The sequence below is a fragment of the Ornithodoros turicata genome, chromosome 2 (assembly GCF_037126465.1).
Source record: "Ornithodoros turicata isolate Travis chromosome 2, ASM3712646v1, whole genome shotgun sequence".
NCBI lineage: Eukaryota > Metazoa > Arthropoda > Arachnida > Ixodida > Argasidae > Ornithodoros > Ornithodoros turicata.
The window spans coordinates 57969337-57986055 of record NC_088202.1 but is presented as its reverse complement, the minus strand read 5'-3'; the positions used below and the strand labels follow the sequence as shown (position 1 = coordinate 57986055).

General features: G+C 46.1%; 1 protein-coding gene across 1 annotated transcript in view; it reads left to right on the top strand.

Moving 5' to 3' along the window:
* Positions 1 to 16719, top strand: part of LOC135385466 (kin of IRRE-like protein 3) — a 403730-nt gene that overhangs the window by 205063 nt on the left and 181948 nt on the right. The window contains exon 2 of the mRNA XM_064614796.1: positions 10687 to 10895. Coding sequence (XP_064470866.1) covers positions 10687 to 10895 — 209 coding nt within the window. The remainder of the gene's footprint in view (positions 1 to 10686; positions 10896 to 16719) is intronic.

The window sequence follows — 16719 nt, the reverse complement described above, 5'->3', positions numbered from 1 at the left end:
TGTTCACAGAGAAATGACTCAGAGAAAATAAAAATGAATAAGAACCACACATAGTCAAAATATCACATATTACACGAAACGGGCTCGACGTCGCTGCTGCGAAACTATTTGCAAGCTTGAAACTCGCTACGAAACAAGTTTCGCTGGGATGCAGACCTGTTTGTTGCTCAGGGCATATGATCACCAGCGGCTCTACATCTCTTTGTGCGCTCTGTTGATAGGGCAGTTGTCACCCGTTGTGCAGGGTTTCCTCCATGCTTCCCATCCTGGTCTCGAATCGGAATTCTGCTTCAAGACATAACCGTGACAAAGTAAATGACGACAAAGACGCATTACAAAGTGGATAGCAACAACATTAACTGTAATAAAAGTCACTATCGACAACAGTGAAAGGGTACGAACTATAGCTTATACTAAAACGATGATAGGTGAGGCAGCGAGGAGAGAAAAATGGTACATTGGTACCACAGCAGTACCAAGTATTGTGAGCGTAGTACCTTCTCCCCCCGCTCACCATTGGCGGCGCCCCGGTGCCAAGACAGGCCTCCACAGCTCCCCGCATTTGCGGCAGTAGAAAAATAAAATCACGTCACAGTCACGTGGTATTACATCGTCAGGCATCATGACGGATGCCCATTGGCCAAAGGAGGATGCGCGCTCCGGGATTGGTTGACAAAGTTTCGAACTATCTGACAGCTCCCTTTTCGCGGGCAGACTGGGCAGTCGGCCAGGCGGGCAGCTCCAAGCAACGTCGCTGCGTCTCCGCGGCTCGCCGATGTCGGTTGACCAAAACGACCAAAGAGGAAGTGTACGGGGGGTTTGTTCGTGAGCTATAGTGACTCTGGCCATGTACTGATCTCCGATAAAGTGTCAACCTACGGACATTCTTGCCGGGTCGGAACTGGAATGCTTGGTGAGCTGACGTCTGAGGAACACTTTCGAGCGCTGTCGCATTTTCAAATACAGTGACTAAGAAGAGGGTGTTCGTAACGACAAAAGTATTTCCCGTGACTGTGTGACCTACGGTGCATCGCCAGAATGAGAAGAAGATGCTCATCTATGAAACGCACGCACTCGTGGACTTCGCTCGCCTCCAGAAGTAGACTGTATGTGTGCTTTGCAAGTTCGAACTTGATTTGGTTGCTGTCTATTCAAGGAACGAAACGTCCTGTACGCACGGTGAATATATGAGTCAAACATTTGAGTTTATACGTTGCATCAATAAATATGTATTTCGCCTATCAAAAATGTCTTAGTTATTTTGGAATAACGGGCGCCAGGTATGAAAACCAGTAGAAGTCAATGGCAGCCAGGGCCGGCCGAAAGCCGAGCCAAACTGAGAGGTTGCTGATTGGTTGGCTGCTAGGCATCACGACGCATTTTCATTGGTCGTATGTCCAGTGTTGCCTGAATTATCTCAAACTATGGACTCTATGGGGAGCTGTGGGCGCCTGGCCAAGACTCGTCCTCTCCCCCGCTGCTGGCCAGAGTGTTCTGCTGCCTTGCCTCGCGTGCGGACGCACGCTCTCCCGTTCGTCAATAAACCAGTTATCATTATGTAGCCACAGTGACTCCAGCCTTATTCACCTTCATCCCTTTATCATTCTCATCATCACTCCATTTCTCATCATCACCCCACCCTCACAGTATGTAGGAGGAGAGATCAAAGCGGTATCTTACTGAATGCGACTGAGATCAACACGCTAGTCAGGCCGAGCTATCCATGACGAACGAATAACTACAATCAAATCGTCTCGCATGCAAGTCGAACGACGCGGCCACTTGTATTACCTTGCACATGGTCGACAGGTGAGTGTCGGCATTGGACGCATGTTCCGGGTAACACTTGTGCCGTGTACCGGCTAATATCTGTCAGTCTTCGGTATGAATCGCACGCAGATTTCCTCCAGGCGGCACGTTGAACACCAGTGAAGTCTCTGCGGCACCCCTCTGCGGCCAGCTGAGACAGAGAATGGTTACTCAAACCACGGTCTAAACGAGCCCCCGAAAGACAAAAACATCCTGCGCCATACACAAACGTTAGCGCTCGTGAAGTCCACGTTTAGAGGCAATTCTAACAGAGCTACAAACCGGATACAGCTGTTAACACATTAGCGTCTCTCGAATGCCTTCACTACTCAACTTCTCAACCATCACCACATAACTTTCGTTGACGTTCTGTCACGACCGCCATGACACTTCTATTCGCACCCGCACCTTCCAAATGCTCGTTAGAAGTGTGGTAAAGTAACAGGTAGCCACTGCAGTAGTAGTGCTGCTACCATAGTTATCGCATTAAAGTTTATTAAACGGAGGTGTCTTATATACCTGTCAAAGAATCCCAGAATCAGCAAAGCGAGGAAACGCTGGCGGCAAGGTATCGAAGAAGAGGTGAGACCAGTGCCGCGCCACCAGCACGTCTGGCCCCGTCGCATAGTTCACGTGACTCCTCGATGCCGGTCTGGTGATCACTCCGAGCGCAGAGAGACCACGACCGCGATACAACAAAAATTCAGACAACACGAAATGGACGTCACGACGTCCGATCCCTGGTCACGTGATAAACGTGTCTTCAACACTGCATGCGCGCAAAAAAAAAAAAAAAAAAAGCAAGACAATTTTTTAAGGCATTTTCTTTTCACCCGGGTCATGTGGGCATCTGTCGTCTAAAACTTCGGCTTTGACCGTGAATCTAGAAGACACGGCAGCTCTTGACGGCACGATATAGAAGACCTATTTCTAAGAGTGTTTTGTGTCGACCTCTTTGTTTATTTTTTAATTATTGTTAATAATAATTGGGGTATATTTACAAGTACGGTGAGTCCGCCCACAGGTTGTGTGGCTACATGCTGCATGTGCCACAGGGTATAGGACGTCGGATAATTAATTTCGACCACCTGGGGTTCTGTGGCAGCAATGTTTACCTCCCCCAGATTGCTACCGTCTTCGGCCGGGATGTGCCGCGACCTTGAGCACAGCAAAGCAGCACGCTTCCGACTCAGCTACCGAGCCCTTTGTTGTTGTTGTTATTATTATTATTATTATTATTATTATTGATGATCTATGTGACAGTGTGTTACATTATGGTGTAACTTTATTTGCTCACTGCAGTGAAACCTGGAAAGCCAAAGTCAATACATTCTAAGACGACGTCTAAAAAGTATTGCCTATAATGTTGCAGCCTTTAGCCATTTCACTGACCTGTTTCGTAGCTCTAGCTTCTTTTCCTTTTTCAACTTATTTCAACATGTAACGGCATATAAGCACTTCCGGGATTCTTCTTATAAGGTACATACGCATAGAACCGATTTCTCCAGATGCAGGATGTTTACGTTTATCGTGCCATTCTCCTTTACGAATTACGGTCGTGGACGTAGATGTTGCTATGTTCCGCGTATCTGTAATCGATTACCTGTTCGTCTCTTATCCATTGATGAAACCCACAACCTAAAAACGGCATTACAGAAACTTTATTATATGAACTGAGACCTTTCTGCGAATCGATATTTCAGACCCCTCTTTAGCTACCTTTATTTATCTTTTCTGTTTGTTTGTTTTCTTCTTCTTCTTTCTTCTGTATTTGTAGCTATAGTTTTTGTCACCTTGATCGTTGTTTCATTTGTTACACTATTCGTTGACTTATCTGTGTCTTATTTCTTGACCTATGACTACTTGAGTCTGTGTGTGACACGCCGCTGACTGCCTCAGGCCCTGTGTCACAAGCCTTCCGGCTTAGACGGGTCTGTTGATTGTATTTTATTGTTTATGTTGCTGGTTAGCAGTATTCTTAGAACCTGTCTCAAAAGTGTTGCTTATAAAAATTGCTCCATGGGGCGTACTGGAGAGCTTTTTCGAGATCTCTGTTTTCCATCTTTCGTCAATCTTCTTAAATCTTCAACTGCACTGAGTCGTGTTTGGGAATCTTCATTCAAGATACCAGTCATGGTGGACCGTTCAACCGGAACGAAGGTGCATGTCTAGTTTAGCGGCGCCACTCGATTTCAAACTTCTAATCTACATACCTGGATAGAATTTTGCATGGTGCATCGTAATCCAAAATAATCAAGCGGCGGTCGGTTCCACGAATTCCTCCAGAGATCAGTTTCCCCGGGAAAGTTTCGGCAGCGGCGACCATGTCATCTCCATGCGCCCATTGTTTACCTATGACAGCTTACGCACACCTCGCACTCTTCCCAGCATGCATTTCGCCTGTTCCCTCTCGCTCGTTGCCAAGAATGCACAATGAAAGCACTAGATCTCGACGGGTATCATTTGTGGTACTCCTACGCACCAGCCATAGAGCTTGGTTTCCCTCACTAAACGAAGTATAGTGAGGTTAGGTTAGGCCAGGTCAGTACATATTACACGCGGGGGGGGGGGGGTCCGGGGGGAAGCGGCAGCTCTCCCCCCGCCCCCCCTTGTTCGAGACTGTGCTGACAGAAGACAGTGCCAATTTTGGCGCGGAGCAATTGCGTGAGGAGGAGGCCGACTGTCGTCCGATAGCGGAGTTGATGTGCGTCTTAGCAACGAACAGGCGAAAGGCATGCTGGGAAGAGTGCGAGGTGTGCGTAAGCTGTCATAGGTAAACAATGGGCGCATGGAGATGACATGGTCGCCGCTGCCGAAACTTTCCAGGGCAAACTGATCTCTGGAGGAATTTGTGGAACCGACCGCCGCTTGATTATTCTGGATTACGATGCACCATGCAAAATCCCATCCAGGTATGTAGATTAGAAGTTTGAAATCGAGTGGCGCCGCTAAACTAGACATGGACCCACTGCGTCAATTATATGATCGTGCTTAGTTAAGTACCATGTAAGTTGTTGTTGTATCTGTTTTTTGTTTTCTTCTTCTTTTCCTGTCTAATTGTGTATGTAGTTGCTTTGCCGTTGACTGCCTCCGGGCCCAGCGTCACAAGCCTCTCGCCTTATGCGGGCCTGCTTTGTATCTTAGCTTTAAAGACATGAAATAATACAATCATTATTATTATTAATATTATTATTATTATTGGTGTTATTATTATTATTATTATTATTATTATTATTATTATATTATCATCATCATCATCATCATCATCAAATTGTTCTTCCTGCTCAAAGTAACTTCAACAGCTCGTTTGTACAGTTTCAAATTGTTCTGTTAAGGTCTGGTTCGCCTTTTGACTGGCTTACTTCGTTTTTGTTGTTCATTTCAGTAGATTTACATGCAAGGTGAGTCATCCTACATTTGTGTGGCGACATACTGCGCTCTTTAAGAGCGTACAGCGTTTGGTTTTATCTTCTGCACTTTTAGAAATCCCCATGCAGTTTCAACCCACGCATCATCAGTAATGAATAAGTGTGTTACGTTACTACGTGCATACATGGACCGGAATTACTTATCGAGGAGGGCTTGACATTTAGGACAAACTAATTGACATAGTATTCGCCGCGTGCGCATTCATCCTTGCGCATTAGAATGACGAAGTTGGTGTGCGTTCCATGTAGCCTTAGGACCGCCGGAAAACGTCAGTCACGGAAAATAAATGAAGCGAAGAGCTGCCCCTGGCGGAACACCAAATGGGACGTAGTGGGACACATTTTAATGGGTAAAGCGTGTTCGATACGAACTCTAATTATTTATTCACCGCGCAGCAATGGTACGTTACTGCGTAGACGGTTCCAGCAGCGGCGTGCAAGTCCCTGAGTGAAACGGTCGGTTTTACTTTCACAGACAGAGTTTCAACAAAGTTTCTCCTTCGCTTTTGAAGAGCTGTGAGTGGATTCCATTCACGATTTAGAGTGAAACGTAAGTTCATGATACAGTGATTATACGTGTACACATACGGAAGGACCGGCCTCGGTGGCTCAGTCGGTAGCGTGTTCGCCTTCTGACCCACAGATTTCGCGGTTTCGAACCCGGCCGAGTGATGAGCCGTGATGAGGCCGTGTGATGAGCTTTCATCGCAGGTTAAAGAACCGTCAGGTGGGCAAAAGCAATCACAGACCGACCGCTGTGGCGTCTCTCATGATCTCAATTGTCTTGCGACGTAAACCCCCAATAATTAAATTATTAAACATACGAAATGTTTCCAACTGAAGCACTCAATAGAATGGAATGGGTACAACAAAACAACAACAACAAGTTCATTTCAAGATCAATGGCGAACAAGTTTCATCACCAGGTGTGATACTCTACCTCATTGCTGGTGCTGATATGGGGAAAAACGGGAAACAAAAAATGAACCTGTTACGTAGGCTAAATAGAGTTAGTGGAAGGTCACGGCTCCGCGACATTGACTGGGGTTATAGTTAGAAATTGACAATGGCGTGAGGTAAGGAATTCAAATCTACACAATGGGTTGTCCAAAAAGGAAACATCACGAAATACACAATTTTAGTAGCAATTCCCCTCGAAGCCCGAAACCGTGATCTAGCCTTGCGCGCGTGTGGTTGGGTTGGGTGATGTAGGATGATCGTGGCGGAGTAATACATTTGGAAAACAAGAAAAGAAAATGCGAGACTACAGCACATTTTACTGATTAGAAGCATATCTCTTTTAATCAGTAAGACATTGAAACTAGGAGAATAGTCTGACGCAATGAAGCGCGATGTAGTGTTTTGTATAACTTTCAGGCCGTTAATTATACGTTCCGCGTTTGGGTCCCACTTCCGCAGTAGCGTGGACGCTTCGGTGATATTATTGTGAGTAAGGAGTGTAAGCAGTCAGCTATTTGCTCTGGCGAGAGCCAACATGGGAATGATTGCATCCTGTGTGATATCTGACGATTTTCTGGACCAGAAGGAAAGGCATAGCGAGAGAGAGAGGGGTGCGTGTTATAGTCGCGGGTTTTCTTTTTACTGCGAATTGTTTCGTGTGATAACCTATAAAATGCATAGTAAGTTCTGTGTGACTCTATGGGTTTACTTTACGACAGCTCAGTTCGGATGACTTGACGTTCTATAGGGTATACTCTGCTTTGAAACACTCGTCGACCCTTCTATGGTCTGAAGAGGGACCACACTTCGTATGAGTCGAGCTGTGTGGATAACCACAGTTGCTATACAGTATATAGTCAGCACGGCAGAGCAGAGTCAGTGGTGAATGGTGGCACAGGCGGATCCAAGATTTTTCGGGGGGGGGGGGGGGGTGCGCACGGTTCCGCCTTGAACAGCATGCTATTACACCACCAAGGTCAATTGAAACTCTATGTAACGACTGAAATCGAGGGGGTTAGGTTATCTGGACCCTCCCCCCCTTCCTCCGTAAATCCGCCCTGAACGGTCGAGTGTTCGGTCGAACGAAGCGAAACTAAGTGACGCCGCAAGACTTTCGTCATAGCCTACGTCAACAACAACAACAACTTTATTTTGGCTTTGGAGAGTGGGGAGGTTCGTCGCCACAGGCGATACTTTACCCCATTGCTGGTGGGAATGTGGGGTATAAAATAACGAGCCCCGTCACAATAACGATCGAAGTCCGATGGTGTCCAGAAATGTCAGAAGAGCTTTGAGCGCAGAGCGTTGCTGGACTGGATTAGGCCAGGGACCAAGCAATTTCGATAGGGAGAAGGGGCGAGAGTCCAGCTGACGCAGAGACTCGGAGAGTGTGGTTCGGGAAGGTTGGTAGTGGGAGCAATGAAGAAGAATATGCTCCAGATCCTCAAGCACACCACAGTGGCAGCAGGTGGGAGAGTCAACTTGTCTCAAGCGGTAACGCCACTGAGCTGTAAAGGCCACATCGAGGCGCATTCGGTGGATTAATGCAGCATCTTGAAGAGAGGTGTTTCGTGGCATGCGGAAAGCGAGCGTTGGATCAACTCTGCTCAACAAGAAGGGGAAAGAATGTCGGTTGTCCATCGGCGGGAAGCCAGGGGTGTCACTGGGCGTCGGAGAATTGAACGGCGGTCTCCTCTCAGCAGAACAATGCTGGTCCGTTTCCGATACGAGAGTGCTGCTTCTGCGGCGCTGTCGGCCTGCTCGTTCCCCACGACACCACAATGGGCTGGAACCCACTGGAGAACTAGCCTGTGGCCTGCTGCGTAGATAGTGTTGTAAGCCATTGACACATCTGTGACTAGGGGTGCGGATGGGCCTCGTATGCCGGAATTTTCAATTGCTTGAAGTGCAGATTTGGAGTCTATGAAGACTGCCCATTCCCGCGGTGTAAAATCAGCGATGTGTTGTAGAAAGAAAATGATGGCAGAGAGTTCCGCAGCTGTGGACGAGATTGGGTGTGAAAGGCGTCTTCCGTGCACTACGCCTTCGGATGGTATGACGAATGCTGAGGCGGACTTGTTCTTTCGGGATGCGCCATCGGTATATGCTGCCGTAAACGTAAAAAACTTCTCGTCTACCAGAGCATGAAAATGGGCTGGGAGGACTTGAGGAGGGACCTGATCTCTTCTTTCCAGAAGGTTAGGAAGGCGTACAAAAGTGGGCGGTACCGGTATAGTGTCCTTAGTTATGAAGCCTGAAGCCTTAGCTATGAAGCGATGTGAAATATTCAGAATGTTTACAATATGCATGCGACCTGAAAGTTTACAGGCAGATCGAGCAGACCAGTGAAGCACTATTATTACAACACGACATTAATGGCATTGAACACTGGTGCACTAATAATGGGTTGCAGCTGGACACAAGAAAAACAAAAATGATTACCGTGACGCGAAAGAAAGGCGCTGTGAAGCACGACTACTCGGTATGTAAGGACAGCATTGAGAGGGTATGTGTAGTGCGTGATCTCGGAATGTTATCCGATTCTGCGTTGAGGATGGAACCGCATGTGAGAAGTATTGTAGCATCAGCAAAGCGCTCACTTGGTATGATCTTCCGTGCTGCGATTCCCTCTTTTGAAAACAAGGAATGTTTCTTAGCGCTCTATAGATGCTTAGTTAGATCTACACCATAGTTCGCGTGTGTTGCATGTAACTTTTTAAACGGTAAACTACCAGAGAGAATTGAAGGAGTCTAGAGTTCAGAAAATGTGTGACAAATTGTTTATAGAAGCTGTTTCGACGAATATAATTGGGTACTGTATAAAGTTGGAATAACCACCCTACAAAGACGTAGGACTGAGTTTGACTAATACTTCTTGTTTAACGTTGTTAATGGGTACGTTGATTGCCCGGATCTTCTCTCTACTGTAGGATTCCATGCACAACTTAGGAGCTGTAGAGGTGCACGTTCGTTTTATGTGAACCATCTGTATTTGATTTCGCCTGTAGTCAGATCGAAACTTATATTTAACAGAACTGATGACCAGGATATTGGTATATATTCGACGGCGCGAGACTTTAGGCATGCTGTACAAGGTTCAGTGCTAGAATGAATATAGGATAGTAACTTTTCTCTGTATTGTTATCTACCGTTAGGCTCTGTTTTATCATGTTGAGTGTTCCACTCACTTAGGCCTTGGCTGTGAGAGGGTACTTGTTTAATAAACAAATGAACAAATAAATATTCAGTTCTTAACCGTACATATAATCAGAGTTCGAGGTAACTCGTTACAAGTAACTCGTTACTGTAACTAAGTTCCTTTTTTTGGTAACTTTTAACTTAACTCGGTACTTTTGCGCCGTGGTAACTTTCAGAGGAATTCGTTCCTTTTTCAGGTAACTTCGCCAAAGTAACTTAAGTTCCAAGTTACTTTTAACTCGCTTTTCACTCACGTCCACATATTTTCTTGCTTTCTCTCCGGTTCCTTCATGGTATTTTTTGCCATAAAACGTGATATTCAATCAATGACAGTATTTTATTCAGGAAGTAAGAACCGCTGCCATTAAAATGAAGCGGGACCATTGTGCGTCCACAGGGAGTAAGATGCAAAGCGTTCGAATGGGCCTCTACCAGAGAAACGTCATTATGACATTGGTAGACTGTAACCGAAACAAATCAGAAGGAGAGGGCTGCGTTCCACGAACGGGCACTTGTTCGCTGCCTCCCCTTGAAAGAAAAGTAGGACCGAGGGTCGCGTCCCTTTAAGGGACCATATAGTAATCCCATCAAGACCGTGGCGACCTTGTTCACCTCTAGCTTCGAGCGTAGTTCAATTCTACCAAATTTTGTTGCTGTCGAACACTATGACGTAATTTGTTTACAAACAGGGAGAGGTGAACAGCTATTTTGTGTCCGAAGTAACTTGGAAGTAACTCGTTCTTTTTTTAAGTAACTCAGTAACTGCGAGTTACATTTCAAGCTGAAGAACTGCGTTATTAACTCAGTTACAATTTGCACACGGTAACTTGTAACGAGTTCTTTTTGACGGGTAACTTCTCAATCTATGCATATAACCAGTGCTGAAAGTGGAGGAAAGCTTCGGAGGGAGACTAGTTTTCTACATGCTCATTCATGCCGCATTATGTCTGACATATCGGTGCCCCGCGACTTATGGGTTTATACTCTATTCACACTCTCTGTATTCATATTCGCTGGTTCCTCGACGTGCAGCTGCATACCTTCTATCGCGTACAGCGCCCGTAGCACTGAAACCAAACAAAAGCATGGTTGCGCAATCCCGGAAGAACACGTCCACCTTCACCTGACCGATGTACAGGACACACAAGCGCTGAAAGCGCGATGCACACTTAAGAGATTAATTATATTACAACGTCGTTATGAAACATCTGAGAGTGATTTTAGCGTGTATTTTGCTAACTTTGCGTCATATTGCCCGCTCACGTCTCTGAACACTATTTTTCATTTTCAGGGGCAGTGCAGTGCTTACGGCTCGTTCGACTGGAGATGCCTGGCGTCGTGATTCGCGGAGATCCAGTGTGGCTGAACTGCTCCTTCGACCTAGAGTCAGACGAACTGTATTCTGTGAAGTGGTATAAGAACAACCAAGAATTCTTTCGCTACATTCCTAGTGACAGACCTCCAGGCCAATCGTACGGCCTCGCTGGCATCTACGTTGATGTAAGTATCTGTTCTCCTTTTCTTCTTTTAAACTTCTTTAAGCTTCTTTTAAACGCGTCAGGTAAAATAGATTTTCATCTTAGTTGCCTCTTACTGTCAGAAAAATATACGAGTATCCCAACAATGGGTGTGGGGGCGGGTGACGCTATCCTATGTTTTTTTTTCTTCTTCTTTTTTAAAGTGGTAGCTCAATATCAGCAATGATCGCCGTGTATGTCCGTCCATGGCGGTCGGAGTATGCCTGGAGCACGTTTTGTTACTAAGTCTGAATCTTCTCATGTATTTCTTCCTATTTGACGCGTTAAATGCTTGCGGCAGCCGTACAGAGAGCCATTGTTACCAGTGTCAAGTGTATTTTACCCAAACCTGGGTTGAACTAGATGTTGCTTGGATACATAGTGGTCCGAAGTTTGCTCACAGCGGATTGTACTGCGCTACGAAAATCCAATCCGAGCCCAATTTGAACCGCAGCCGCAGTAGAGCTAGCAAGAATGGTTTAAACGTTCCACGGGAAAAATAGAAAGCACACCTCGAAACTCGACGCTGCCTTAGTTTGTTTTATTCACTAATTTTAGATAGTTTCATAAGGTGCAAACATAGGGAAATAATACATATCAGACGATGAAATGATGGGGATTTTTTTCCCACAAAACGTGCGGGTTTCACCGATCCTGGGGGCTTAATCGCTTCATCGTCGTTACGGTCGCTACAAGCTAACGAGTGGCGGGAAATTCAAAAAGGTGGGCACGTGACACATTGCGCGTGACGTGTACCACGGCCTTCACGTATCGCGCGAAGAGCGCCTTGCACGTGTTTTATCACGTGCCCACCTTTTTAAATTTCCCTCCCGCCTTTTTGAATTTCCCGCCACTCGTTAGCTTGTAACGACCGTAACGACGATAAAGCGATTAAGCCCCCTGGCTGGGCATGCAGCTCCCGCCATATGGCGGACTGAGTTATTTGGCGGCTGGTTCGTTGGATGACATGTGATTACCGAGGTACCTGCAAGCCGCTGTGACGGATGCTGCTCGGAGGGGGAGGGGGGATGTTCGTCGTGGGTCGACCTGAAAGGGAACTGTGCTGACAGTTGCCCTATAGCAGTCTCACAGACATTTGACGGCGGTTCGCGATAAGTTTTGGTCGCCTGGGCTTGAAGAGGGCGCGTGGGAGGCGCAGAGGACAGAGAGACGGCGCAAAAGGAGGTAGAAAGGAGGATCAGATCCGGCGCCAGCAGGTGTTTGCGCAGCGGCCTCGGAGAGGGAGGTGTGCCGTCAGGAGTCTACAAGCAAAACATATCAAGCCTGTTGGTCTCTCCGTGCGCGTCATTACATAGTATCCGGACCACTGCTCATACACACTTTTATCTTGTCACAATTTCAGCACTTGTTTTAGCACACTCGAACCTTAGTGCGCCATTAAAACTCAAATCATCATCCTGATTATCATACTGTTCAGCCTCTACAACACCACAGAAACGATTGCGGGAGTGCGAAGATCAGGGTGCCGAGTGGCAGGAACAGAAACGACAGCGCCCAGCAGCAGAATGTAAACGACGTGCTCGTCTGGGTGCTGCGGGTCGTGCGACAGCAGTAAAAGTGAAGCGACGTCACCGAGCCCGACAGCCATAGCAAGCACATCGAGATCAAGAAGTAAGCGCGTGGAAATGACACTTCACAACAATTTAAAAACTTTCCAATGGACATTTAATAGCAGTTCGAATTTTCCGCCAACAGCGGCGCCGTGGCGCTACCGCATTTGAAACGCGTTTGGAAGAATGGTTCTGCTTTTTCATGCTCCGGTTTTGAGAAGAAAAATGTGCAGAAGAAGAAAATGGTGGAGGAGTTGTCCCAAACGTACATTGGACTGGCTACTCCAGCACACTTAGGGTGGCGGATTTCGTTATCACATTTCTTCAACTGCCAATTGGGATAACACTTCAGGAGTTGCTCTGTATCGCTGGTAGCTGAGCAGTATGCACTCGGTCTCGTTTGGTACTCCACGCCGTGGGGAGTCTGGTAAAGAGCCTGACGTCGGAACGCCTGAACAACGGGAACTCTTTCTTATGCTTGTCCACTGCGCTTGCGTTGTGTTGCGTTGCTATCCTCTTTCCCGCGCTTTCGATCGGATTTACTATTGGGTTAACGCCCGAGTTGGAGCAACGAACTCTCCTATGAACAACGTTGTAAGGGGTTGTAACAGAGCCTGATTTCTAGACGCACCTGTCATATCTTGCAAAGATTATAATGAATTATTTTCTGCCAAAATTGCTTCTGGGTGGTGGCCAGTTTTGGAAAGTCCGTCATTAGGCCGTCATGAACAAACCCTGGGTCTGGACAAACGCAGGGACGCAAATACAAGCACAAACAAGACTCAAAACTACACATGATTGTCGAGAAACAAGACACTGTTTGAGTCTCATATCGCTTTCTCTATGTCTTTTCCAAGACTCAGGCTTTGCCAGTGATAGTGTTGTCCTCCATCTGGTTTGCATTTTTCGCTTCCTATCATGCTTGATGCTTGCACTACTTTTCTGATTTCGGTGACAGAGATAGTGGTTCTAAACTGTTACGAAGGATTATTGGATTGGGAGATGTCGACAGTCTCTAGCTGTTACGTTATATTCATTGCTTCTTCCTAGGTTTTTTCCATTGAGTGCGAGTGTGTCTCCTCTTGGTATTTCGTTGTAGTAGCACAATAAAGGATTTCACTAAACCGTCAGATATTTGAGGTACTCATAAGTATGGTTAAAATGGCTACACTTAATTAGTCATGTCAAAAGTTACTATAGGAGTATAATCTACACGGCGTGTATACAGGCTAAACGAATTACACCTCCTTTCACGAAATCGAAGAAGCTATTCCGTTTCAGGGATACAAAATTAGCGAGTACAGATGAACCAAACAATACTAATTATTAATAATATTGCGCTCATTACAATTATTACTATTACGCACCACCTCTAATTAGATGTAGTCATTTAGCCATACTTCCTAGTGCTTGAAATATCTGACGGTTTATTGGAAGAATTTAGTGCACCACTGCAACGAAAGACCGAGGGGGGAGGGTAATGTCGAAATAGGCTTGCCGTTGTTGTCCACACGTGAGTGTGCATCGTCACGGCTCAAGACTACAGCCATAAAAAGGAAGAAAGAAAGAAAAGTGATGAAGGGGTGGTGTGTACAGGATGGATGAGACCGAAGTGCCCTGTGGACGGGAGGTAGGCTAGATGTGTCATTGCCCAGGACCCGTTTCTTGGAGAAAACGCACGAGGTTACGAGCTTTTGTAGAATAGTTCTGCGTGTAAGAACATCCGGGGTATGGGATGTGCACCACGTATGCATGGCCAATGGAACGAACCCCTAGCGAATTAATACATACAGTCAACCCTCGTTTTATGAACCCTCGATTTACGAATTCCTCGGTTTATGAACGGCGTCACAAGGAACCAAACTTTTTCAATGCATTTCTCCCTCGGTTTATGAACCCTCGATATCCGAACTGTGAACGGATTTTCAGGGAACGAACCGTAAAAACATGAGTGTTCTGACCTCGATTTATGAACGGGGTTGTTGACGCACGGGGAAGTACTAGGATCCCGTCAATAAAGATGAACAAAGCATAAAGGTCAAGCACCCGTGCAGTGTCCCGAAAAAAAAAATAATAAAAAGAATAATTAGAGAGTGAGAATAGAGGAGTGCATTACCTCTGCTGACGGTGAACACATATGTGAGCTGCTTGATGATGGTGCTTTAGTGCAGTGATCAAATGATGGTGCCCAGGGTGATCATAGTGACAGTGAAGTAGCGGGACCGTTCCGAAGCTGTGACAGCTCGCTCAGCTTGGAATCACATTCACAGTACGATACAGTGATTCGAGGACCAGGCGAGTCAAGTGCCAGACTTCGATCGTCTCTTCCGAAGAAGACAAATACAGCGAATGTATGGCGCAGAGCACAATTACAGAGTATTTTCACAAATAAACGTAATCTAGTGCACTTCCCGCCCCATTTCAGCCCATTTCTCTTCCGCGCACCTTGCACCTCGATTTATGAATCCCTCGATTTATGAACGATTTTTCGAGAAACGAAGGGTGTTCATACATCGAGGGTTGACTGTATATGATGAAACAGAGTCTGTAGACGTGTCTCATTTGAATAACTGTTCTCAACATTTCCCAACCAATTCTACCGAGTTTCCACTGTCTCTGTCACCGTGTCGTAGTGCAGGGAAGTGATGACAGCATTTCCGCTTACCAAATGTGGCCAAATAGCTGAAATAAGTTTGGGAGTTTGGCAGTTCGAAACGCTGCCTGGGATTTCATATGCGCATTGAAGAATGCTGTCACGAATGTCACTCAGGCCTCTGTCTTCTTGAGCCCCGCGACAGCACGTCACAGCCCCCAAACTCGCGAATGCCGTGAGTGAAAGTGCTGCTGGTGCCTTCACTTGCATCGTACTTTGTTGACTTGGTAGGTGTCACCGTCATTTTGGAGAGTGTGCGATCATGAAACATTGGATTTCAACGCAATATTCTGCAGAAAGGTCGCTCGCAGCATTCCGTTCCGAAACTACACTGTCAGAGTCTCCAAAAAAACTTCTGTAGACATCGAATGCTCTGGCAGCATTTTCGGAAGAGCTGTCATTAAATGGTGCTTCACTTATGTCTTCATCTTACACTGGTATGAACACAAAGACGACGTAACGCCTGTGTGTTGCAGACAAAAGATAAGCTATCTTTCCATGATTATGATTGCTTGTACAGGTCCCGACAAAAGTTTACAGAACACGCGAGCTGTGTAGTTTCCCCTCGGTACGACACCCTAGCGGCAAGTGGAAGCTTGCGAAATCAGGCCAGTTCACTGCCTCAGAGGGGTAGACGACGGCGCTCTTAGTGACACGCTGCGGTAGTTTTGGTACGATTACCCTTGTATATGCCCAGGAAATGAGTTGGATTAAACTGCTGCGCTCGCCAACAACACGTGACGCAACGTCAGTTGTTTATCAGTCAATCAATTATCAATGTCAGCGTCAATTGTTTATCAGCCGGTCACCACTGAGTCCCATAAGAAAGCAATTGTTTACAAGATAGATTTCTTTCTCTTCTCTATGACGAGTTTCCAATAAAAGCAATACGTCGTAAAGTGTTGCCACCATGATTCATCCTTGTTATATCATAGATAGCGGCGTGCTCCCAGTCTTCACAATCATTGAGTCACGTGTTGTTGGCTCACTTCGTGGGCCCATACAAGAGTAGTCATACCGAAACTACCGCAATGTGTCGCTAAGAGCGCAGTCGTCCACCCCTCTGAGGCCGTGAACTGGCCTGATTTCACGAGCTTCCACTTGCCGCTAGGGGGGTCGTACCGAGGAGAAAATACACCGCTCGCGTGTTCCATAAACTTTTGTCGGGACCTGTACCTGCACATCTGGATAAGATCGCAATCAGTCGTCCTAATAACCTACTGCAGAGTCCACAAGTTTGGAAATCGTCATGCTAATCGAAAACGTTCTGGCAATTGAATGATAGCAGTTTTTTCGCACACTACATTGCCTCATCCACTACAACGTTCTACTAACCCCACGCAACTGTCTTGGAAGAAGAGAGAAAGAGAGAGTCAGAGAGACAGAAGAAACTGACAGAATTCGTGAGACGTAGCCTTCTTTATCTTTGATTGCTATGATTACTAAGAATATCCATTATCACTCAGCAAGCACTATCTCAAAAAAAAAAAAAAAAAAACGACAGACACGATTTGGGGAGTCTTTGTAGATTGTAAGCGCTCTGCGAAAGCGGTAAAATAAGGAAGTTGTCAAATAAAATATCA